The sequence below is a fragment of the Rhodnius prolixus genome, unplaced genomic scaffold (assembly GCF_049639745.1).
Source record: "Rhodnius prolixus isolate KJV_2025 unplaced genomic scaffold, Rpr scaffold_2, whole genome shotgun sequence".
Classification (NCBI taxonomy): domain Eukaryota; kingdom Metazoa; phylum Arthropoda; class Insecta; order Hemiptera; family Reduviidae; genus Rhodnius; species Rhodnius prolixus.
This window is the reverse complement of record NW_027411592.1, coordinates 64,581,543-64,607,507: the sequence shown is the minus strand read 5'-3', so window position 1 is coordinate 64,607,507 and position 25,965 is coordinate 64,581,543. Positions and strand designations below refer to the sequence as shown.

The 25,965-nt window shown below is 37.4% G+C and overlaps 1 protein-coding gene across 7 annotated transcripts in view; it reads right to left on the bottom strand.

Annotated features, from left to right (window-relative positions):
- Nucleotides 1-25,965, bottom strand: part of trio (trio Rho guanine nucleotide exchange factor) — a 570,361-nt gene that overhangs the window by 392,111 nt on the left and 152,285 nt on the right. For 5 of the 7 annotated variants that reach the window (XM_074117039.1, XM_074117041.1, XM_074117040.1 and 2 more), the window contains exon 3: nucleotides 19,315-19,579. The exons of 1 other annotated variant lie outside the window; for it this stretch is intronic. In XM_074117039.1, coding sequence (XP_073973140.1) covers nucleotides 19,315-19,393 — 79 coding nt within the window. In that variant the 5' untranslated portion in view covers nucleotides 19,394-19,579. Of the gene's footprint in view, nucleotides 1-9,483; nucleotides 9,532-19,314; nucleotides 19,580-25,965 lie in introns of those variants that run through there. One more of the 7 variants, XM_074117043.1, reaches the window with a different exon arrangement.

Genomic DNA, 25,965 nt, shown 5'->3' with positions numbered 1-25,965 from the left:
CTTTTTAAATATTCAAGGAAATAATGAAATCAAGACTAACTTCCTGTATTGAGTTTTACACCGGAAATAGAGGGCACCATGGTGCTCAATTGAATATGATTGGACTGGAAAAAAAAAACGGAAAATTTGCAAACTTAAATAATTAATGAGAACTTTCGGTCGTTCATAAAGAAAATCTTTGGAGCCATATTGGAAAAAAAAAACTCCCTAAGATTTCCCCAAAAATTTTTTCAGTTACCTGAACGGGTCCTGGAAATTGTTTCAGCATTCTGCCTGATTTTCCTGATTACGCTAAACTAATCCAGAGATGTAACTGAATTTAGGCTAATTTGATTCAGTCGTAATGCTTAAGGCAATTTTGGGTAGGGCTGGAGTACATTAAGTGGCTTTCGCCGCCCCCTTTCCACCTATTGTTCCAAATGCAGCTTGCTGCAACTTAGCTTCGAGACTCTAATGGCCAGTGATCTACATATTAACGGCCGGTGCTTAGTCACATCCTGTCGGGGCGTACATACACCGTTTCCTGTCTTTGCACGCCTCTATATCCAAAATTAAGTCAGACAGAACTGTTGTCATCCTAGATCAGTAAGACAGATCGGCAAATACAGTCCAGTCAATATTATAATCTCTTTAACAGGCGCCACAGTAGCTGATCGGTTAAGATCTAGAAATTTTATAGTAAAGTATGTTAGGCAGTTAAGAGACTAGACCCGCAATGCTAAGATGTATTGTTGGTTTAGTGGGTTCGATTCCTGGTCTTAGGCCTTGGATTTTATTTAATGGTTAATGTGAGAACTTTATAGTAAAGTATGTTAGGCGGTTAAGAGACTAGACCCGCAATGCTAAGATGTATTGTTGGTTTAGTGGGTTCGATTCCCAGTGTCAAGGCCTATATATTTTATTTAATGGTTAAATGAGAAATTTATAGTAAAGTATGTTAGGCGGTTAAGAGACTAGACCCACAATGCTAAGATGTATTGTTGGTTTAGTGGGTTCGATTTCCCCGGGTCTAGGCCTATATATTTTATTTAATGGTTAAATGAGAAATTCATAGTTAAGTATGTTTGCTAGTCACCTCATACTAGGACACCTAATTTGGTAATTGGAAGTAAAGCCCACCTGAAAAAATAGGCAATTAATTTACTTTTAATCTCTTTAACAGGAAACTGTTTAAAAAATTAAGTATAAGAATTGATTAAGCGAAATAAGGTACAGAAATCAGCAAGTACTATGATTTTATTCATACTTCAGCTCGTAATTTCAGCCATTTAGAAACGTATATAATTATCAATTTGATTATAATGTTGATAAAACGAACTTGTTATTAGAATGTTTTGAAGAATGCCCATCAATGGCACTGCAGAGTGCCTCTGAGTCGACTGTACCACTGAGAAAATCTAGAAGCCCGGTTTTACTCAAACTGCTAGGCAATATCTTATCCCCTCCTATTTCTTCCCTGGAGAGGGGTAACCTATCGCTTGACCCTAGAGAGGTTCTGACCATAAAAGGGAGACGCATCCTAGCCACAGTGACCACTCCAGCGCTGCCTTTTACTTCCACTTATCTCAGCATCCAAAAAAAAAAGGTTTATTTGCCAACAACACACTAAAAGAAACTCGATAGACCCAATTATACTGAGAAAATTCAATAATTTGGCCCTCCCCGTTAACCCTATTTTCACAAAAAAATAATAATAATAATAATAAAATCATGATTAAAGGTCCCCGTGAAAAGTATCTATACGAAATCTAAAGTTTCTGCCAAATTTGGGGTATGCTGTACCCAAAAACAAACACGTCAATACCTAATAAGAAAACTGTTCGTACTGTACGTCCGGTAAAAATTCAAAATGGAAAATATGCACGGAAGTGGAAGTAAAAACAATGCTTCCACAATATTTACTTAACAAATTTATTTATTTTATTTTTTTTAATGATTTAAGGCGCGTCAAAATCTAAGGTTATTAGCGCCCCGGAGCTTTTTTCAGTGCACTGCCGGCTTCCGGACAGTGTTCTCTCGTTACAGACAACACTGTCTATCAGCGGACAGTGAGCTGTAAGAAGCTCCTAGGAAGAGAAAATCTAAGGATCAGCAGCTGGATTCGAACCCGGGACCTCCGCGTGGGAATCCAATACGCTAACCGTATAGCTAATCCCCTCCCTAACAAATTTATTATTATATAATTTCCTATTATTATACATGTTATATTGAATGTATACAACTATATATATTCCTTTCCTTTCGCCCAATAAACGATTATCAAAGACACAGTAATCAGTGGTGGACTATCACACGACGGTAATCACCTTACAGCGATAAGAGAAAGTGAGGTTTGGCCGTTATTGGAGCTAAAGAGAACATCGTTCGATATCGCAGACAAACAGCAATCTTACTTCCTGTATTTGTATCGACCAGCCGAGTCGATAGTCGAGATATAATCCGTAGTTTGCTGTATCTAACTTGTTATCATAAAAGTTTTCATTTCAACATGAAATCGCCGTTTTTGCGCGCGCGTACACACACTCATACAGACAAAAGCAAACTTTAAAGCGTGCTGAAGAAAATGGTGGAACGTTAACCACGAAAATAGTTTTCAACAGGTAAAAATAATTATTAACCAAAAACGGGGAATGTTAACATTATATCGAGTAAAAACTTGCTTCCGGTTAAGAAATGATGACTTAAACTCAATTTCAGTCTTGTAACTGTACAAGATGGCTTCCAAGATGGCTGTGTACTTCCGGAACCTTAAAATATGGTCCACTCCCCGTAAAAACAGACAGTGTACGTTTTCATTGTTTTTTTTTGGTCTTACAGCTTCTCTCTTGTGCACAACTAACGCCTGACAGTACTAATCTCAGTGACAAGCCATAAAGAAAGGCGGGAATCAGTGAAAAAAAAAAAATATGGCGTCCTAGGAACAGAGTTTTCAAAGGCTAGCTAAAAGTTACGTCTTAATAAAACTAAGCCCCACCCCCGCAACATATTTTTAAATATATGAATACTGTGGAGGGGGAGGCGGTGGAAATGAGGTCATCAGTATGTAAAGGAAGAGCAATATTATTGCATGCTAATAAGCTACAGTAGAAAAAAAATTGAATTCTATCTTGGGATATACTCGTATAGGTGTCAAGATGCGCTAGCTACTAATGAAGGCTAGCGGTGTTGACTATAAGTATTCACAAGCACAATTCTCACACACTCACACCTTTACAATGACGTATGAATTCTCACGTAATTAAATCCAGGTCTCCAGGGTAATTAAAACAAGTCAATGATCTTAGGTTTAGCAAAAGAACAGTCAGCATTTGGATGAAGACGAGAAAAGTCTTATAAATAGTAATAGTAGTAATAATAATAGTTTTGTTTTTATGGAAGGGGAAAAATGTATTATGCATCGTCGTGGGGGAAATGCCCACGGTATGTGGGACCCTCACCCACTAAAAAACCCACCTCCCCTAGAGGCATTGAAACCCACCTTGGAACCACTTACGCATTACTTCAAGGTGGTACCTCACAATAGCTCATGCGAGCTCCTACCGAAGCTCCTATTCGATTCTCTATTATGACAGGAGCAGACGGAAGTCCAGCTCCTGCTTCTTTCATTTTAATATTACTCGTACCTTGACAAAAGTAGCCACCTGCTCCCAGCAATCTCTATGGGAGAGCATAATCCCTACCATATTTTTGGGCGTGATTCTCCCGATCACTTGCTCTAAGCCCTCTCTCTCCGGCACCCATCTATCACGCAAAAAGAATGTGTGATGGGCGTCATATCGAGGTCAGAGTCTCCGAAGATACAAGACGGGTCTTCAACTTTCCCCATCCTATTCTAGGTACTAGGTGAAACACCCGTGCCCTGTAAGAAAGGTGAGGTAGTAGTAGCCGACCGTGCCATGCTTTCTTCCGGGCCACTCAGAAGGGTTCCCAATAAGCCGAGCAGTCCATCTGCCTCGGGTGTGTCCGTCCGCCACCTCTCATGCCAGGACCGAATTGAGTGATCCCTGGCCACCACCTTCGCCTCCGATTTTCCTAGGACTTCCCTTAGATCGTAAGCCATCTTACGTTCTTGGGCCATCAAATCTATGGGGATCACTCCAGCCACCACTAGTGCCGCAGGCTACGAGACCGTTCGATAGGAAGAGGCGATCATGAATGCTCCTCTTCCTTGAACCGAAGCCATCTGCTTCCGGTACTTTTCTTTTCTAAGAGCGTCGGCCCAAACTTCACACCCATATAGAAGTATGGCGTTCGTTATACCGACATCAGAAGTCGCCCGGTAATAATAATAATAGTAATAATAATATATGGGGGGAGGGATTAGCTATGTGGTTAGCGTACTCGATTCCCACGCGGAGGTCCCGGGTTCGAATCCAGCTGCTAACCCTTAGATTTTCTCTTCCTAGGAGCTTCTTACAGCTCACTGTCTGGTGATGGACAGTGTTGTCTGAAACGAGAGAACACTGTACGGAGGCCGGCAGTGCACTGAAAAAAGCTCCGAGCGCTAATAACCTCGGCTGTTGATGCGCTAAAAAAAGAAAAAAAAATTAATAATAATAGAAATAATAATAATAGTAGTAATAATAATAATAATAGTAATGATATTAATAATAAGGAAATGGATTAGCTCAGTGGTTAGAAGATACTGGCTTTCAACACGGAGAACATAGGTTCGAATCCAGCTGCCGACCATTAGATTTTTTTTCTTCCTAGGAGCTTCTTACAGACAGCACTGTCCACTCAGTATTGTAAGGAGAACAGACTAATGAACAAAGATGTTGATGCACCTTAAATACGTGTATATTTATAAAAAAAAAAAAAAGAAAAGGGAATAATCATCAACCATAGAATAAAAAGGAATAATGTCGTTGATAAGAGTTCAGGAGATAAAAAAAAAAAATTGAGAATTAAAGGACCAGTGGTGGGAAAGCGGTGAAAAGCTTAGATTGAAGGCGGTGCGGCGGGAAATATGGCTGCCAATGATATGGAAATGCAGGGCAGCACGACTTAGCCAGCGGCGACGATATCTATTTCCAATGCAGCGATATCCAACACCATCTGCTGTCCCTTGGCTCTAATTCACTCACTTATTTCCCTAACTCACGAGTAAAAATATTCATTGGACTTATTTTAATAATACCCGACAGAGGAGGGGGACCTTTCCACTCTAAATGGGAAAACCCTCAGCTTTTATCTCCATTTTGTCTTCACGTATTGCTAGTAACTCGGAGAGTATCGGATAAAATGTTACAATTTAAGAAATAATATTTTTTTTAATCCCTCCCCCCCCCAAAATAAAACAAAACCAATTTTCCCATGAAACCTCGATACTGAAAATTTGACCAGACTACAACACTTTTAAAATTCGTCGACATTGGCTGGAAAAAAAGTCAGCTGTTTCCTTTAAAATCTCTAATATTTCTTATTTCCGCCGACAGAGTCTAGTCTTAAAATAATAATAATAATAATAATAATAATAATAATAATGGCTGCTCCATATAAAGACGTATATTTGATACTTTTAGAACTTTACGCAACTATCGTGCTGAATCTTTGTGGAAAGGTTCCCATATTTATCAAAGAATCACTTCTTACGAGTTTGTAAGAAACCTATATAACCAAGAGAAGATATTGCAAACCAACATTGCAACACATGTTTTCAAATTCAATAAAAGGAACGAACAAACGCATTTAATAAATAATTCATTAAGAATATCTGGCGAGGTCATTTAAAAAATGCACACAATGCAATTATAAAACAGCATAAAAGTGTAGGCTGGAGTACACAGCGTAGGCTTGCCAAAATGTCTGGGTCAACTAGTTTCTATTTTTTATTATTTTTATTTTTTTTTTTAAATAATTTATTAATAAATACAATAACCGTCACGTTTAGTAAGGACACGTTTGTCTATACTATAATAACACGATAAATGTCACAATTAGCACATCTGCTTATTGTTTGCACAATAGGCTACACCATTGTTTTTCAAAACAGTTCATTAAGAGCCAATAAAATCTGCAATAATTTTCGTAATTAAATTATCTAAAATATATATATATACCTATGTATAATTAGTTCAAATACGACAGATGACTTTAATATAATGGTGGAGAGGGGGGGCCACCTTTGAACAGTTTTAATTTCTCGCCAAATATTTAAAACATTTATGATTGGCAATTTTCTCGTACAATATTTTGTGTGATAGATCTGTTTTATAATTCACAGAGTTTTCCTTCCGTTTTCATTGTTTTGGTTAAGTCCAGAATTGAGGAATGGTTATATATTTTGGAAGGTGGAAGTAAAAATGTTTGTTGCAGCTTTCGGAAGTGGTATTGTGAAGATTTGTAGTGGACAAGGTGTAAAGTATTGTTAGTCCATATTTGGATTTCGTATTTTTTAACCCTAGTATTTACAGAAAAGTCTATTTGCTTGCCAGCAAAAAGTGTTGGATATTATATTTTCTTTTATGGAAGGAGAGGGGCACCACATTTCTACATCACCAGTTCAAAATGTGGCGCCCTACCGACCTCTGCAAGTTTGTGACTTTTTTTTTTTGGTTTAATCGCAGAGAAGGGGAAAGTGGTCTGAACCTATTTACATTAAGAAGTGCAACAAACCCGAATATTTTGTACAAACTTCCCTAAACCCATCACACTTTGGGAGAACAACATCCCCGAACTGAGTTATTCTTGATTTTATGGAACAAGATTTCAGAGTGGTTTAAAAGAGAAAGTAATTGTAGTAGTCGAGAGAGAAATAACTGATAGAAGGTAGATTCAGAGTAAAGTAATATCATCTCTTTCTATTTTATATTGTGTTCAAATACCCCCACCAGATATTAACATTAGACACAAAATTTTTAACTTAATGAAATATAGATATGTGCGTAAAGTACCAACTGTTTATTGATATAGATCTGTTAAGAAGACTTGAAAGTTTGTAGCGAACAAAATAAAAATGTTCAATAATATGATTCTGTGCGCACTCTGTGAACAGAAATGTAAATTCTGTTCAAATGTGCCCCCCCTCTCCGCTACAAGTATTTTCGTATTTCTTAGCATCATCAGAGATTGATTAATCAGTTGGCCCACTGACAATGAACGGAAGTCAGAATACCAGGTCAGGGATGGACACAGTAAACATGCAAGTTGGGATGGATAATAACGCCATGTTTTTTTACTACAAATAATGTGTACCTGTCCCTCACTGAACAGAGAAAAGTGTGAGATATCGCCAGAGACGACTACATGTCGGGAAATGCGGGAAAATCTTTTGTATGGTCAGTGTTACCACTACACGTCGGAAGAGGGGTGGGAGACAGTTATTAACTGTTAACTTGAGCGTGTGTATGTATATGTGTGTGTGTGTGTGTGTGCGCGCGCGCGACTGTTTTACGAACAAAGAATGAAGAGGGAGAGAGAGGGCGTTGTACTGTTGATAGTGCAGTGGTCTAGTATAGCCACAATCTTCCTGCTATCAGCAAAAGCAGCGCTGACACCAGACACACAAAAAAACAACACACTGGATGGAGACTTAACATGACAGACAAACTGAGAGACACCCTCGGTTGGACAATACAATCTCCACACTTCCTTTACCTACCATAACGTCATCGCAACCACTACGTAGAACATGTTCGTCCTAATTCCGTCTGTACTGTAATAATACTGCAACAGTAATAAAAAAAACTGTATCTGTAATAAAAGTATAATACTGTAATAGAACATGATATCAGTTTGATGTTAATTATTTTCTGCAATAACTGTTAACTCGTTTAACTTCCTTTATGTACACAACAGTGTTGCACCTGTCATACTGATCTTACGTCACACTTCCTTTTAATTAATCAAAAAACAAAATCAGGCATACACACTCACACGACTTTAGTTTTACTTCAATTTTTAAAGGTTTAACCCTTTTTTTCAAAAAAAAAAAAAAAAAGGAGAAAAGATAAGTAAAAATGCCATGTTTTCGAGACAATCAGCTGATGCAAACAAGATGGGGTGTTTTCATACATTATCTAAATTGTAAACGCCCTCTTCTTCTGTGCAATATGCATAAAAACTTATCATCACAGCATCACTAATTGGTAGACAGTTTTTCAATGCATCCACGCGCAGCATCACCAGCATCAGCATCATCAAAAAATCTCTGCTTCATTAGGAGTTCCCCTAAAAAAAAAAAGAGGCTGGGCTCTATTCTATGTACCAAAAATCTATTCTATGCTCTTACTTGGGGTTCACAGTGGAAGTAGAGGGAGTAGTAGCAAATGAACCGACCACAATGCACATCTTCTTCCGGTTTTGTGCATACTTCCGTTTCTTATGTTCCTGCAGCGTCTTTCATTAATTTTTCAGCTCCCTCTCTCTATCACCTAACTCAGATCTCTTCTTTAGAATTATTTTCACTCAAAACACACACAGGGTGATCCATTTAAAACGCACCAATCGCTAATAACTTTTTAGGAAAGCAGAATTTCGAAAAAACCCATGAAGTAAACTATATGTTTTTTTTTTGCCTAGTTTTCAAATTTTCCATCCCCGATGCTGTATCTTTATTTTTCCCGGAGTTACGGGCAAAAACCTGATTGGGGTTACATAAGGACCTCTGGTTTTGACAATGATTATGAAAACTACACAAACAACTATGAAAAATGACGATAACCCCGTTTCGATATATCTAATATTAGTTGAGATATTTAAGATCAAAGTTACAATTTTATCCTATTCGTGATCGGTTTTTCAATATTAATTTTCCACCAAAAATACACAGTTTTGGGGAGGTCCTCTGACTGCGGAAAATGTTATTTGTGACGCAAAGAACATTAAATAATAATAATTAAAGATTTTAAAAGATGTAGTGTTGTAATGTGATGGTTGTGGGAGAATCAGAATAGATTTGTTTTATCATCAAATAAAAGAGTGAGGGGCGGGTGTTGGTCTAGTGGTCATGAGCGTGGCTTTGTAAGTGGGAAATCCTCAATTCGAATCCCGCGTATGCAGTCATCCTTATTAAATAAAGTGTAGTCAAACGCGGGATTCGAATTGAGGATCACACACGCATGCGTACAGATCATTTTGACGAAAAAAGAAAAACACTTTTCCGGCGGTATTCGAGAGCCCTGAAAAAAAAGGAAAAAATCGGAGTAAAAACTCCGAGCTTGAAAAAGGAAGTGAGAAAATATTGCCACCAGAATTCAAATCTACTTCCTATTCGAATAAACTATTCAATTAAAACATGTGGTTGCGTAATGTATTCAATTCGGAATAAGGCTATAAATTATTAATAAACAATAATGATGATATAATTAATACGAAATAGGTTATTGACCGCCATACGTCATCATAAGGCCATCATCACAATAAAAGGTTCTTTTAATTAACTATCAAGAAAAATGAAACTTGTGGGAATTAAAAAAAAAAAAGAGTTTAGGAAAACAGCCGGAAATAATCCAAAAACAGCGGAAATTCATTCGTACTTACCACGATTACACAGATACTTCCGGTAAAGGATGTCTTTTTTTTTGATTACGTACCTGAAAAGAAGAAAAATATATATTAATGAACAGAAAAAGATGCCAGAACAAGTATGAAAACCAAGTATTATTTTAACTTGGCATTTTTATAATCCGGATTACTTTGATGACGCGGTAAAGAGTTTGAACATTCTTTCATATTTACTGAAAATAACTTTCTTTTATCGATCTCAGGTGATCCGGAAATAGATTAAAATCATTAAAGCATGAGGAACCTCGGGTAAATCAATACAATTCAGCCAAACAACACATTAGAGCAGAGGTCGGCCAAAGTGGTCAACATAGACCCCCCCAGGGGTCTATTTAACAAAAAGTAGGGGGTCGATCTGAGCCAGGGGGTCGAAGGAAAAACAATTTCGAACCCAATATAGCGGAACCTTGCAAAGAAACACCAGGAGCACACACGCATCTCATTAATTAACCAGTTAAGGGTGTTTGAGGCGTGTATACACGTCAAACCAAATCTCTGTTACGATGCGTTCGACGTGTATACTCGTGGTGAACAATATAAAATTGCCATTAACTATAAAAACTTGAAATTTTAGTAAAATATAATAAGAATATTATTTTGGTGGGATGTTTCCTTTATCTTACCCAACAAAACTGCGGTGGGAGCCAGCCAAATGATAAGTGGTTGGTACATGTTTGGTCTCCGCATTAGAGATTAGGGAATTACGCACACAAATAGTAGCTCTCAACCCTTGTGCAGTGCCCATTTTTAATTTTTAGATAGAGATCTCAGATCTCAGTACGAGCATTATTTCAATTTTGCACAGAATTCAAAGCTCTCTTTTCTTCCTTGTAAATAAGCTCTTGGCGTCCCTAGTTAACTAGGAGCAATGCATACGTGAAGCGGTGCAAGATTTTTTGAAATAGCACAGAGTGCTCTGAGGTAATCTCAAGCCCCCCAGAGAGATTGCAGAAAAAGTCGCTTGCCGTGACTATTATGACTTTTGGTTGTTTTGCCCTCCTGCGTTCGACGTGTATACACGTCATTGTCTACGATTTTAATTCCGCACTCTGTGGGGGGTTTTTTAAAATTAAATTCCACGCTTAACTGGTTAAGAAGCACTAATGTAGTTACTTTACTTATTATTTTATAAATATTAAGAGGTATTTAAATTTTAACATTTAAGATATTTTTCATAAAACTATTTGTTACACAATGTAAAATTACTTTAATAAATGTTTTAAAATCATAAAATAAATTGTACAAACACAGCCAACCTAATAGATAGTTTTATTTTAATTAACTGAAAATTACTTTTATATGGGGGTCGATGGAGATTTCGAAAAATTATATAGGGGGGTCCACGATCAAAAAAAGTTTTGTCGACCCCTGCATTAGAGGGCAGCCTATTCCCCCCTTGTAATTGCCCCAAAAGAGATTTCTTGTTATCCTGTTACTTATCCTGTAATAGGAGTAGATAAATAAATAACCTGAATAAAAATCATTCGTGAAATTCTCACTTCCGGTCAAGTCATTTTCTTGGATTAATTCTCAATAATTATTCTACGTGATTAAAGACATGAAAGTCGTGTGAGTTGATCACAACAGTCCTTTTTTTTTTTTTTTAATACATGGAGTTTTTTATTAACACCCCAAAAATTATTCATCCCAAAATGGACTTTTAAATCAGATTTATTTCCAGAATTCTGATGAAATGTAAAAATAAATACAAAAGTTATTTTGGCTGTCAGCCATCTAAATCTGAAGGGAGAATTTTAAATTAAAAAAAAAAAAAAAAAAAGAAGAAGATATGTATCTGACGGACTTCCGGTTCTGAATTGTGCCACGTCATAGACCACCTCCACCTGCAACCTAACATCAAATTGGTTCACACAGCGTCATCATCAATAATAAACCCATCAATCCCCAGAAATTCCCATATATTGCTGGTATTGTTTGCCCCGATATTCAATTTCCTTGACATGCCCATAAAAAATACGATAAACCTATAAATCGTCAGACGGCTTTAAATGCCTGATTGATATCTCACAGCTGAACTGTGCCAACCTAACATCATGGACACGCACACGTCTTGAAACGTGAAAGTTGGGCTTCTACCGACTTGACTTTTTTTTTTAAGCACGAACAGCTGCTGGTAACAGATGCTTAGTGGTACTTAGCGAAGAAAGCTGTTCGCTTTAGAGGTTTCTCATGTGAAGCCAAGGTCCATAATATTTAGCCAAACAGCAATAAGACCGGTTTGTAAACGTATCCTAAGGAGACGTAGGCACTGCCCAAAGAAAGCATAAGAATTCTTGAGGTGTAGGAGGAGAAAGACCCTAAAGAAAGATATTTGTTTCATGTTTTGTGAATGGTCCCAAAGGAGGATTAAGAAAAGAAAAAAAAATGAAAGAATTGTACCAGCTGAACAAGGAAGAAAGATCGTCTCAGCTAGTTAAGACATCTGGAGAGAATGGTGGAAGACCAGACTATCTTAAGAGACAGTTACTCTATGGTCCCTCCGGTAAGAAGAGAGAGACTTCGCTTGCATTGACTGGACGATCTTCCCGATGGCCTCAACGTGTGTCAGGCGGTGGAGAATTAAAGCCAAAGACAGAGCAGAAGCCATGTCTGGCAGAAGCTTGTCAATCCCGAGGTTTCAGACCCTGCCGAGTCCTTAAGAGAATTGTTGAGTCGTAGATATCGATACGTACGTAACAGCGAAACCTAGGCCAACCTTACCAGCGTAAGAAGAACGTCTACTCTTGCAATATAATGTATCTCTACACCGCCCCCCCCAAAACTAGGCAAGACTTCAGGGTAAACCACGACCTGTTGTGGGAATAGAGGGCTAGAAACCGAGGATTCTGGTTTCCAGCAGATCAACCGCTGGAATCCACGTCCAACACCTTTGCTACCATCTTCACAACCACAGTTCATTTAGGTCAGTCATTATTCTTCTTCTTCTTGCTCGGCTCTGCAGCCTATCAACGGGCCTAGGCCGGCTCGATCATCTCTGTTCAGTCATTATTCATTTAGGGTAAATATAAGTCTCGTGTAGTACGATATATATCTGTTTTCTCTTTAATTTTCCCATCATAAGCACAGTTTTCTATCTATCCATAGTCTTTCCGCTTTTTTTTTTTTTTTTAATGATTTAAGGCGCCTCAACATCTAAGATTATTGGCACCCGGAGCTTTTTTCAGTGCACTGCCTCCGGAAAGTGTTCTCTCGTAACAGATAACACTGCCCCATTACCGGACAGTGAGCTGTAAGAAGAAGCTCTCTGGAAAGAGAAAAATCTAAGAGGCCAGCAGCTGGATTCGAACCCGGGGATCTCCGCGTGGGGAGATAATACGCTAATCCCTTCCCTCTCTTCTTTCCCATATTACTTCTATTACCATTCTCTCGTCTATATACAGCCAGCCATCACCCTAACTACGACAACATAAAATTCAGAAGTATATATATTTTCAAGTTATAACTGTCGTCTTTCCTGTTCCGTTAACTCACACTTCCGGCTATTTCCTACAAGAATTAAGAATTCTAGCAATGCTATTAAATACTACTTAATATTCTAGAAGGCAGTGAATCACCATATCTAGTTATAGAATGGCACTTTAGGGCGGGGGGGATGCTGCAAAGTTTAAAAAAAAAAACACAGTGAAATGGAAAATATTCGAGTAATTACACTAGAGAACGTAGAGACATATAAAGCTAATATGTATTGTTGGTTTAGTGGGTTCGATTCCCGATCTAGGCCCTGGATTTTATTTAATGGTTAATATGAGAAATTTATAGTGAAAGTATGTAAGGCGGTTAAGAGACTAGACCCGCAATGCTAAGATGTATTGTTGGTTTAGTGGGTTCGATTCCCGATCTAGGCCCTGGATTTTATTTAATGGTTAATATGAGAAATTTATAGTGAAAGTATGTAAGGCGGTTAAGAGACTAGACCCGCAATGCTAAGATGTATTGTTGGTTTAGTGGGTTCGATTCCCGATCTAGGCCCTGGATTTTATTTAATGGTTAATATGAGAAATTTATAGTGAAAGTATGTAAGGCGGTTAAGAGACTAGACCCGCAATGCTAAGATGTATTGTTGGTTTAGTGGGTTCGATTCCCGATCTAGGCCCTGGATTTTATTTAATGGTTAATATGAGAAATTTATAATGAAAGTATGTAAGGCGGTTAAGAGACTAGACCCGCAATGCTAAGATGTATTGTTGGTTTAGTGGGTTCGATTCCCGATCTAGGCCCTGGATTTTATTTAATGGTTAATATGAGAAATTTATAGTGAAAGTATGTAAGGCGGTTAAGAGACTAGACCCGCAATGCTAAGATGTATTGTTGGTTTAGTGGGTTCGATTCCCGATCTAGGCCCTGGATTTTATTTAATGGTTAATATGAGAAATTTATAGTGAAAGTATGTAAGGCGGTTAAGAGACTAGACCCGCAATGCTAATATGTATTGTTGGTTTAGTGGGTTCGATTCCCGATCTAGGCCCTGGATTTTATTTAATGGTTAATATGAGAAATTTATAGTGAAAGTATGTAAGGCGGTTAAGAGACTAGACCCGCAATGCTAAGATGTATTGTTGGTTTAGTGGGTTCGATTCCCGATCTAGGCCTTGGATTTTATTTAATGGTTAATATGAGAAATTTATAGTAAAGTATGTTAGGCGGTTAAGAGACTAGACCCGCAATGCTAAGATGTATTGTTGGTTTAGTGGGTTCGATTCCCGATCTAGGCCCTGGATTTTATTTAATGGTTAATATGAGAAATTTATAGTGAAAGTATGTAAGGCGGTTAAGAGACTAGACCCGCAATGCTAAGATGTATTGTTGGTTTAGTGGGTTCGATTCCCGATCTAGGCCTTGGATTTTATTTAATGGTTAATATGAGAAATTTATAGTAAAGTATGTTAGGCGGTTAAGAGACTAGACCCGCAATGCTAAGATGTATTGTTGGTTTAGTGGGTTCGATTCCCGATCTAGGCCCTGGATTTTATTTAATGGTTAATATGAGAAATTTATAGTGAAAGTATGTAAGGCGGTTAAGAGACTAGACCCGCAATGCTAAGATGTATTGTTGGTTTAGTGGGTTCGATTCCTCGGTGTCTAGGCCTTGGATTTTATTTAATGGTTAATATGAGAAATTTATAGTAAAGTATGTTAGGCGGTTAAGAGACTAGACCCGCAATGCTAAGATGTATTGTTGGTTTAGTGGGTTCGATTCCCGATCTAGGCCTTGGATTTTATTTAATGGTTAATATGAGAAAATTATAGTAAAGTTATTAGGCTGTTAAGAGACTAGACCCGCAATGCTTACATGTATTGCTGGTTTAGTGGGTTCGATTCCCCAGTGTCTAGGCCTTGGATTTTATTTAATGGTTATTATGAGAAATTTATAGTAAAGTATGTTAGGCGGTTAAGAGACTAGACCCGCAATGCTAAGATGTATTGTTGGTTTAGTGGGTTCGATTCCCCTCGGTCTAGGCCTTGGATTTTATTTAATGGTTAATATGAGAAATTTATGGTAAAGTATGTTAGGCGGTTAAGAGACTAGACCCGCAATGCTAAGATGTATTGTTGGTTTAGTGGGTTCGATTCTCGGTCTCTAGGCCTTGTATTTTATTTAATGGTTTATAAAAGAAATTTACAGTAAAGTATGTTTGCTAGTCGCCTCCGTCCAAGACACTTAATTGGTAGTTGGACGTTAAGCCCCGCCTGAAAAAAAAATAGGCGATTACTTTACTTTTTACTAGAGAACGTCTGAAATATTGGAATCTTTCGCAAAGAGTATTTTACCGGAAGAATTGTAAAAGAAATACAGACGGAAACCACTGCTGTTTCCGGCAAAAAAAAGGTTCATTGACTTCCTTCCTGTTTCACTGTGTGCCCAAGGCCGAACCATTTGGCTTTTCTATAACTTTTTTTTAATTGAGTTATAAAAAAAAAATATTCTTTTGAAAAAGTCCTTTTGATTTTATATATATATAAAGGGGTGGGGCTCACAGAAATACAAATAGAATTAAATTCAATTTTGTCAACGAAATATCCCCTGAACAGTCTGAAAAACAACGGAATGCGAACGAACGCTAATTTCATGAAAGCAAGTGAAAAAATCCCACGAAATTTATAGGAATGGGAAATATGAGGGAGTAAAGAGAATAGAACAGTTGGCAACACTGTGTAAAGTGTGAGAGGCAGTAACATGTACGAACAGGCAAGTTTTCTTTTTTGTTTTTTTTTTATTGTGCACATCCACGGACGGCGGTGGCTCCCTGTATATTTCTATAAATCCAGTGGGGCACCCAGAAAGGGCGTGATTGTGTGTTTGGGTGGAAGGAGGAGTAGAAGGGTTGCAGGAGAGAGAGAGAGAATGGGGGGGATGCCCCAGTACTACCAACTAAAACTGCAAAACAATTCTTGCGCACATATTCACTGGGATTTCCTGCCGACTGGATTAAGTTCTGTTGGCGCCTGACAACAAAACTCTCTGCCAAACTTGGCAAGTGTGCCGGCCGGAGGATGGGTGGGTTGAGTGAGGGACAGACGTTATGTCCCTTTGCTCCATCAACCAGAATTGCCCAAAAGAAATCCCCTCGCCCTTAAAACACGAATCCTAGTAGTGGCCCTTCACAAAAATAAGTGAAGTGGCCTTGAATTTCATAAAAGAAGATAGAAAATGAAAAACAGAAGCACGAGATAAAAGTACCGCGGAGCTTTATTTCTTTATTCAACTTTTTTTGGTAAGTACCAAAGAAAAAAAAAAAATCTCAGTCACGATCACAGTACTTCCCTTTTACCAAGATCAAAAGAAACTAAAAATAAAAGGAATGAAACATACGATAAATTAGCAACTAGTAACTTACCATAACCCAGTGCTAACTAAATATAAATCTAAAGGGAAATGAATCAAACACCCAACTATGCGCAAACTATGTCCGGCGGCCATGGCTTGCACACGCACTGACAGGCAAACCAAAAAAAAAAAAAAAAGAGCACGCGCAAACAAGATATTTCCCTCTGCCAACCAATAAACGTCATCGTTACTGAACTAAACTGGTTACTTATTGGCCGCAATCTTCTATAAAATCTAATCTAGAAGATTGGTATAGGAATCGTAAATACACCGGCTACGTCACAGCGGCATTCCTATTGCCCCAAAAAGTTCATACAGAATGATGGTGTAATTATGCTCCAATCAATTCGAAATAGTTTTAAAAAGTTAGATATTTACTCACTCACAACGTGAGTGGGGGGGGAGATAGAAAAAACAACTTTTTCTCACTCGCGGGAGCCACAAAACGGATATTTCTGGTGTAAACGCAAAATAAAATGAATCCTCAGCACAATTACAAGTAAAATATGTTAGGCGGTTAAGAGAGACTAGAGCCGCAATGCTAAGATGTATTGTTGGTTTAGTGGGTTCGATTCTCTCGGTACTAAGCCTTGGATTTTATTTAATGGTTAATATGAGAAATTTATAGTAAAGTATGTTAGGCGGTTAAGAGACTAGACCCGCAATGCTTCATGTATTGCTGGTTTAGTGGGTTCGATTCCCGGGGTCTAGGCCTTGGATTTTATTTAATGGTTAATATGTGAAATTTATAGTAAAGTATGTTAGGCGGTTAAGAGACTAGACCCGCAATGCTATGTTGTATTGTTGGTTTAGTGGGTTTCAATTCCCCCGGTCTAGGCCTTGGATTTTATTTAATGGTTAATATGAGAAATTTATGGTAAAGTATGTTAGGCGGTTAAGAGACTAGACCCGCAATGCTAAGAAGTATTGTTGGTTAGTGGGTTCGATTCCCGCTGTCTAGGCCTTGAATTCTATTTAATAGTTAATACGAGAAATTTATAGTAAAGTATGTTTGCTAGTCGCCTCCGTCCACGACACCTAATTGGAAGTTAGACGTAAAGTCCGCCTGAAAAAATAGGCAATTACTTTACACTTACTTTACTTACAAAAATAATAATATTGAAGAGAGACCACACATTGTTACGTCACTACCAAATATATGAATAATTCTAATAATAATAATAAAAAAAAAATTATTCATCTGAAATACGTGTTCCAGGTCGGTACACGAAAAACAACCGCATAACAGAGCTGAGAATGAAGCTGTTTATACAACTTTACTCCATATTCAGTGAAATTCCCATTAAATATCCATATTTCCCTATAAAAGGGGGACAATTCAATTTATTTCATCTGTCAGACACGAAATAAAAAAAGATAGAAAAAAATTCGGGAATGTTTGCCATCCATAATAAATATATCAATGAAATATATAAAGAGAAACCAGATTTGGGGTGGGGCGCCCTGAGAACCGGTAAAATTCAAGTATAATACCTAATGTGAGATAAATTAGAAATTTATTTGATATTATGAAAACGGAACAAAACCAAGGCAAGTCAAAAATAAACTAGGTTAAAAAAAAATATTTAAACCAAATCTAATATCAAGTATAGGTTAGTTTTTTTTTAGTCGTTTTCTAGCTTTAAGGAAACAGCTGTTAGTCCATAACCATATGGTCTTATTTATAATAAATAAATTAAGAATGAAATGTCTTTGGTTTTGTCAATTAAAATTAATAATAATTAAACAAAAAAAAAATGCATTTTTCCTTTTTAAGGGTCAGGGTCCTTTTTTCAATGTACTACCTGTTTCCGGACAGTGTTCTCTCGTGACCGACAACATTATCTATTACTGGACTGGACAGTTAGCTGTAAGAAGCTCCTAAGAGAAAATCTAAGGGCCAGTAACTGGATTCGAACCACTGATCTCCGCGTTGGAATTCAATTAAAAGTTCTAAACCCTTATCTTTAAAAAAAAAAAAAAATGGTCCAACAGCTGGATTCGAACCAGTGATCTCCGCGTTGGAATTCAGTTAAAAGTTTTAAAACCTTCCCTTAAAAAAAAAAAAAAATAGCCCAACAACAGGATTCGAACCACTGATCTCCGCGTTGGAATTCAATTAAATGTACTAAACCCTTCCCTTAAAAAAAAAATATCCCAACAACAGGATTCGAACCACTGATCTCCGCGTTGGAATTCAATTAAAAGTTCTAATCCCTTCCCTTAAAAAAAAAAAAATGGTCCAGCAACTGGATTCGAACCACTGATCTCCGCGTTGGAATTTAATTAAAAGTTCTAATCCCTTCCCTTAAAAAAAAAAAAAAAAAATGGTCCAACAACTGGATTTGAACCAGTGATCTCCGCGTTGGAATTTAATTAAAAGTTCTAAACCCTTCCCTAAAGCAATTGGCTGTAGATTGTGACGTAAAGAAAAAAAAGAAGGATTTTCAACCAATAATCGTAAAGAATTATGGATTTTCCTTTTACACAGCAATAACTAAATGTATTGGTATTGGTAAAATGCAAATAATGTGAGTCTGGTGATTTTTTTGAGAGAAACTGGTGTTTAACAAATGTCACATCAAAAAATACAGTTTCTTACAGTTTTACAAATGACGACAAGAAATAACTCAAATCATTGTCAAAATTACTTCAATTTCAGAGAATTTATAATTTTAATTCCTCTAAAAACGTCACCATTATGACCTTCACCATGTTATTATTACTTATTATTATTTTTTTTTTTTTTTGGCGCATCAACAGCTGAGGTTATTAGCGCCCGGAGCTTTTTCCAGTGCACTGCCGGCCTCCGGACAGTGTTCTCTCGTTACAGAAACACTGACCATCACCGGACAGTGAGCTGTAAGAAGCTCCTCGGAAGAAAAAATCTAAGGGTATTATTATCCTTATTATTATTTTATAAAAACGAAAAATTAATAAATAACAAAAATAAAATTTACCTTTATACGCGACATGACGGCTTCGTCGTTTATTAGTTCGTCCAGAATTAACGCAACCAACTTTCAGTACGTGATTCATGTCATCAGCCAAACTTGATCGACTAAGTGACCCATCAGCATCTTCTGTTACAATTCTTCACGTGTAATGATTGTGGTCGTTGACTTCTCAGTAAAATAGTTTTTTTTTTTTCTTTTATAACTAAACTATTTACTTCTTCTTCATTTTATTATGTTACTATGAATCGCAATTAATTTTTATGGAAGCCTATGTCAGAAAAAAAGAATGTATTAGGGCTTTTAACTTTCGCAATGAGATATACGTAATTGCAAAACAATATCTGAGAGAGAGATGAAAATTTATGTAAGAAAGGAAACTGTATATGATAAACTATAAAAATAAAAAGATGGCGTGTTATTATCTATTTATTAATTCAGCAGGCAGTGGAAAACAGCTCCAGTAAACAGCTGGACCGAACTTCCTTCCTCGTGATCACGCAATAACATGACCATTATTGTTTCTTTATTTTTACGTCAAGACTGATAAGAACTTCCGTTAAATTTTTCATTTCACTTATCAATTAATACGTCTTTAAATTAGCCAGAGACGAGAAGGTGGATATACGTATTACGAAAACACTTGTCGCTGAGAATTGTAAAAAGAATTGAAAATTTTCCCGAAAGAATGTGCTGTAACAAGTGAATTTGAAAATAACGTACTCGCTAAACGAATGGTTTTTCCAAGGACCAAGTTTTTTTGTGGAAAATGAGAAAATTCATCAGTGATTTCTCCAAAATCGTCTGCTCAAACTTCTTTCCTCCAACCTAGACTGTCATCATAATCCATTCTGCCACGACATAGCCTCCTACAGATCCTTCTATTCCCTAAAGTCACAAAAGACCTAGTCATTGACTCTCACTCCATGGAGACTGCGTCCATTATCCCCGGTACACTCCTATATCCAAAATCGTCTGCTCAAACTCCTTTCCTCCATCCTAGACTGTCATCCTAATCCATTCTGCCGCGACATAGCCTCCTATAGATCCTGCTATTCTCCTACAAACTCTTTTCCATCCTAATCCACTCTGCCGCGACATGGCCACCGACAGATCCTTGTATACCCTACAGACACAAAAGAATCAAACACATCCTCCTCAAACTTTCTACACTAGCTGCAGGTTTTTCCTCTCCTTTTTCCCCTGCATTCCAATCCTCCTCACCTAACTTTTCTCTTTCCTCACTAATTAGGTCCTCAAGATTTAAGGATTCAACCTTACTGCTTTTTTGATTTTTTTTTTTTTTTTTCCTGGTCCTCAGGCATGTTTCTAATTGGTCTACTAGGGAACAGATCTGAAGAGTATAGTGCGCACAAGGTAGAAACTCAAATCTGGGAACTTTTGGAAGATGGTTTTTGGGGAAATATGCGAGCGAAAGATACTTTCTAAGGATATCGCAAGCCACCACCAATGAATCCCGCTGAAGTCACAAGGGATGCTGGGAAGATGCTCTAAATCAAGCTACTTCATGTTTGTAGTGATGGCTACCGAATGGGAACTAGAGAAATGATGATTTTCAGAAGATCCGATTATATGCAACCTAAAGTTTGACCCAGCAAGTAGCTCTTGCTTTACTGTATGAGAGAAAAATAGACCCAGAACTTTTTGGGTAAACAGATAACAGCTGGGGAACTAGCCATAATGTAGAGAGAGAGAGAGAGAGAGAGAGAGAGAGAGAGAGAGAGAGAGAGAGAGAGAGAGAGAGGAAGTGGCATACCCGATCAATCACACCTTCTCTCTGACGGCAGCGCCATTCACCATGCATGGTCACTTTGCGTGTGTGGGCCGTTTAACGGAAGTTCACGGTCAAAGTCGCTGAAAGTCATCCTTATCAGACAGAATGACCAAATGGGGCAATGTTGTGCACATTTGGGCACATGCTTCAAAACAAAAAACAAAAAACACTACCGATCAATAAGGCCACAATAAGTGACTGAAGTTCATTAACATACCTTAAAACTTCACACGATTGAGGAAGTTCCATCCAATCCTATTTTATACTACTTATTCTTACTGCTGTAACAGGAAGTAATATCCATCGAGGGTCAAATTTCCGATTTCCAGTTTTTTTTTACCGGAAGTGTTCGTTTTAAGGTCCTCGGAAGTCCAACTAGTTGGTGGGTGTTCGTGTGATCAGCAGAACATACCACAGATACCTTACAGGAAGTTCAAACTGGATACATAGCCAAGATGTTTCCCGCTTTTGGATAAAATCAGCAAACCGGAAATGCCTCTTTACTGAATCAATTTTCCATCTCTTTTTTAAGATTTTCCCAAAAATTGGCACCTAAGTTTTTCTTTAAGTTGTAGAACTTTTATTAAAAACATTTCTCTTTCCGGTATCCTTCAAAATCAGGGCGATTTTAGGGAAGTGCAGTGGAGCTTTCCACTAGGGTTCTATTCCAGTGAAATGCTTGGAATTGTGACGTATTAAACATAAATATAGATTTAGTTTTAATTTAAAGGAAATTGGCTGACCGGAAGTGACGTTTCACTGAATAGATTTTTGCAGTTTTAAGTGAATTTTTTTTTGTTACGAAATGGTAACTACGGTTAGCATGTCTAATACCGAAGAAACTACTTTTCAGTATAAATGGTAAGTTAAAAGGAAATTTAGTTACGTAATCTGTGAAAAAAGAAAATCGCGAGCGTGTTCACAACGGATTTTCCTTTTCTAGAAAAAAAAAGAGCTCCAGCAAAAACCCAAAAGAACTGTAGATTTACGGCCTAAATGGAAGAAACTGAAACAGAAACACGCGACGGCAGGAAGTGCTGACAAAGAGAACGGAAGGAAGTGGTCAGAGGGGGGACTGTTGTTGATCCTTGCAGACACGATGAGACATGTTACGGAGCAAAAAGGAAAAACTTGGGGTAACAAGACGGCGGGCCTCCCCCCAGCTAGCTGTAGCTTTTCTTCTGTTGTAGCATGAGTTTTCCTTCTGACCTTACGATTTTTCTCAGTTCTGGAGGCAGAGAAAAAACAAATCTATATATATATATATAGCCAATCTTGTAGAAAGGAAGACGCTGCCATGGTGAAAAATCAGTATTTTTCCGATGGAATGACCACAGTATAGGGCGCCAGTTTGTCCAGACTGTATGGATTGGATCCAACTCGCTTGGCAGTAGCATCAGCAGACAGAGCGATACTTAGACTGCTCTCACATAAGTGCATTAGGGCTTACAACTTCCTCTTCCGGCCATTTATGTAAGTAATTAATTCTTTCCAGAAATTTGTGACTTTTTACTCAAAAAAATATTGTTGCTCCTGCCTCATGTTATACACGTTGATCTTAAATAACATGATGATAGTATCAGCTTCCCTGGAATCCAATCAAAATCAATATTAACCGAGGAAAAGACACGAAGCTAAAATTACAGGAACTGACGTCATGACCGAATTCAAAGGAAACTGATTTGACGATTGTCTAGGGTGTTTTAGAGGAAAAAAAAAATCGATATTCTGTCAAGTTTGGAATATTTTTCTTTTTATTGTACATTTGATATTTTTAAAAGGAAAAATTTCCACAGAAATAAATTTTCCTGGAAAAATGTCTGGATTTTTTTCCAGGAGCAGAAAATTAATAAACCTTTTTCCCCCCCACCACCACCAAGAAAAATTCCCGTTAAGCAAACATTTTCCACGACGATCACACACGCTTTCCACTAACTAAAATGTTAACCTAAACTTTTCCTAAACTAAAGTAAAATTATCGAGTTTTGGTTATCATAATATGGAATATAACGGAAACTAAACCCGTTTCCCGGGCAAGAGTATTTGGGCAGGAGGAGGGGGTAATGTTTGTTCTTTTGTACGTTAATTAACAGATTGCTAAGTAAATATTTATGAACATCTCCATATTTACATATATATATATGTCTAAATATTTATATACTCAACAACAACACAGTAGCTGTGGTTACTACATTCCCCAAGTACACGCGAGTAGGTAAATATAATTAGCAACAATTCTAACTTAATTACAACAAACCGGACACACTAATACGAAGTGATCTACTTAAAATTTAAGTTAAATTCTATATATAATTATACGTATATGAACTTAACTAGTGTAAATACATCATCATTTCCTGTTACAGCATAAGGTTCTAACTTGAAACATTTTTTTTCAAATTCTGAATGTTTACATTCTTGCCAACCAGTGATTATAAAGCTGCTCATTAACAGGAAATGGGAAAAACAATTCAGAAATAAGGGTACTTCCTTCCTGTTTTTAGAATTATCTCCGACAAATTCAGAATTTTGGCTACACAATTTTCCTTCATTCATTCTTTATTTGGAATTTTTCACAATACTGAAATGGCACTTTAGAGAAAAGCTAAACCCATTTCCCGAAAGTGCCCTATAAATCGAATTCTCCTCAGGTATAAAAATACTTCAAACAAAAGTTACAAATCAAGATGAAGGTTTATGTGGGTGGACGGACTACTATCTCGTGAAAAACTCACTAAAAGTGAAAATTTCCTTCAATTGGTCAAGGGGGGGTAGGCGCTTTTCCAGCAAATTTTCTTTACATACTAGTCCTTCTGGGGCGCCACGGTAGCCGAGCGGTTAGAGACGAGACCTGCGAAACTAATATGTATTGTGGTAATGGGTTCGATTCCCCAGGCCTAGGCCTTGGATTTTATTTCATGGTTAATATGAGAAATTTATAGAAAAGTATGTTAGGCGGTTAAGAGACTAGACCCGCAATGCTAAGATGTATTGTTGGTTTAGTCGGTTCTATTCCCCAGGTTTAGGCCTTGGATTTTATTTAATGGTTAATATGAGAAATTTATAGTAAAGTATGTTAGGCGGTTAAGAGACTAGACCCGCAATGCTAAGATGTATTGTTGGTTTAGTGGGTTCGATTCCCCCTGGTCTAGGTCTTGGATTTTATTTAATGGTTAATATGAGAAATTTTGCAGTAAAGTATGTTAGGCGGTTAAGAGACTAGACCCGCAATGCTAAGATGTATTGTTGGTTTAGTGGGTTCGATTCTCCCGGTCTTGGATTTTATTTAATGGTTAATAAAAGGAATTTATAGTAAAGTATGTTTGCTAGTCGCCTCCGTCCACGACACCTAATTGATAGTTGGACGTAAAGCCCGCCTGAAAAAATATGCGATTACTTTACTTTACTAGTCCTTCCTCATAACTACTACACCAAACCTGCCATCAACTTGGAATTTTCGCAATTAAATGTCATTAAAAGTATATTAAATTTAGTACAGTACCCTGGACTGAGGTACTTCTTTAGAGGGAAGAATACTCATCATTCTATTTTCCGGAAATCATGTAAAAAAAAAAAAAACGTAAAAAATCTATTTGGGAAATAAAATAGTACTCCTAGTCTTTCCAGCCCCCCCCCCCCAGCAGGAACCTAAGAGCAGTTTAAATTTTCAGATTCTTGAGTTTTCCATTTTGAAGATATTTTCTTCACATACGCGCGCACACGAACCCAAATTGTCTAAAAAAAACACACTTGGGAAACGATCGGAAAACTTGTGGTAGTCATTTCCTTTCAGTCGTAAAGAGAAAGCACAAAAGAGATAAAACAAAATATATAAGCACAGTTTGATGATTGAGATTAAGACGAGAAAAAAAGGGTGACAAACATTGCAGGCAAAGGGCCGCCTTAGTCAAGACATTATTAGAGACGAAAGGACAAAGGGATAAACACAAATGTGAAAAGAAACCACATCCGGAAATTGAAAGGAAATTGGAAATGTAGAACACAAATCCAAAAGATATGGTATACAGACGGCCATGGCGACGCCGACGGTTGGAAAGCACCATCTGGCTGGCCGTGAAGCTCTTTTAAAAGGAAGGAAATTATTAAAAACTTGGTGGCTAAGTAAATCTACCTTGAACTTTGAACCAAGTCTTCTTGTTGAAGCACGAAACTAGAGCTTACAAAGCATAGTTGAATTGAACGCAATCCACTCCAACGAAGAGCCAGCAGTGCTTAGAAAGAGCAGTATGCTTGTATGCATGCTTAATTAAACTATGTAAAAAAGGTAAAGTTAAGTAAAGTAAAGCCTATTTTTTCAGGCGGGCTTTACGCCCAACTACCACAAATTAGGTGACGTGGACGGAGGGACTAGCGAACATACTTTACTATAAATTTCTCATATTAACCATTAAATAAAATCCTAGGCCTTAGACCGGGAATCGAACCCACTAAGCCAACAATACATCTTAGCATTGCGGGTCTAGTCTCTTAACCGCTCAGCTATCGTGGCCGCCTAATAAAACTAAGTTAATAACCATTTTATCATATTAGTTTGATGTAAGCAAAAATTCCGAGTTGGAAAAATTAATTCGAAAATTGTAATAGAAGAATGTAGGGTTATTGTTCTAACCGGATATATTTTTTTTTACACTTGAGTTTGGGTTTATAAATAATATTTGGCAAGAGATCAAGAAGGCTTGCTGTTTGGTTGGAGAGTGCATCAGATACACACACTCCTGAAATGTTTAGCTATGCCGGAAGTGGCCAGTGAAGAAGAAATATTGTCAGTTAGTGTAAAATTGAAATTTTTACAGCATCCTCTCTGTAGTTGCTAAAATAAAAAAAAATACAAATTAGAAGAG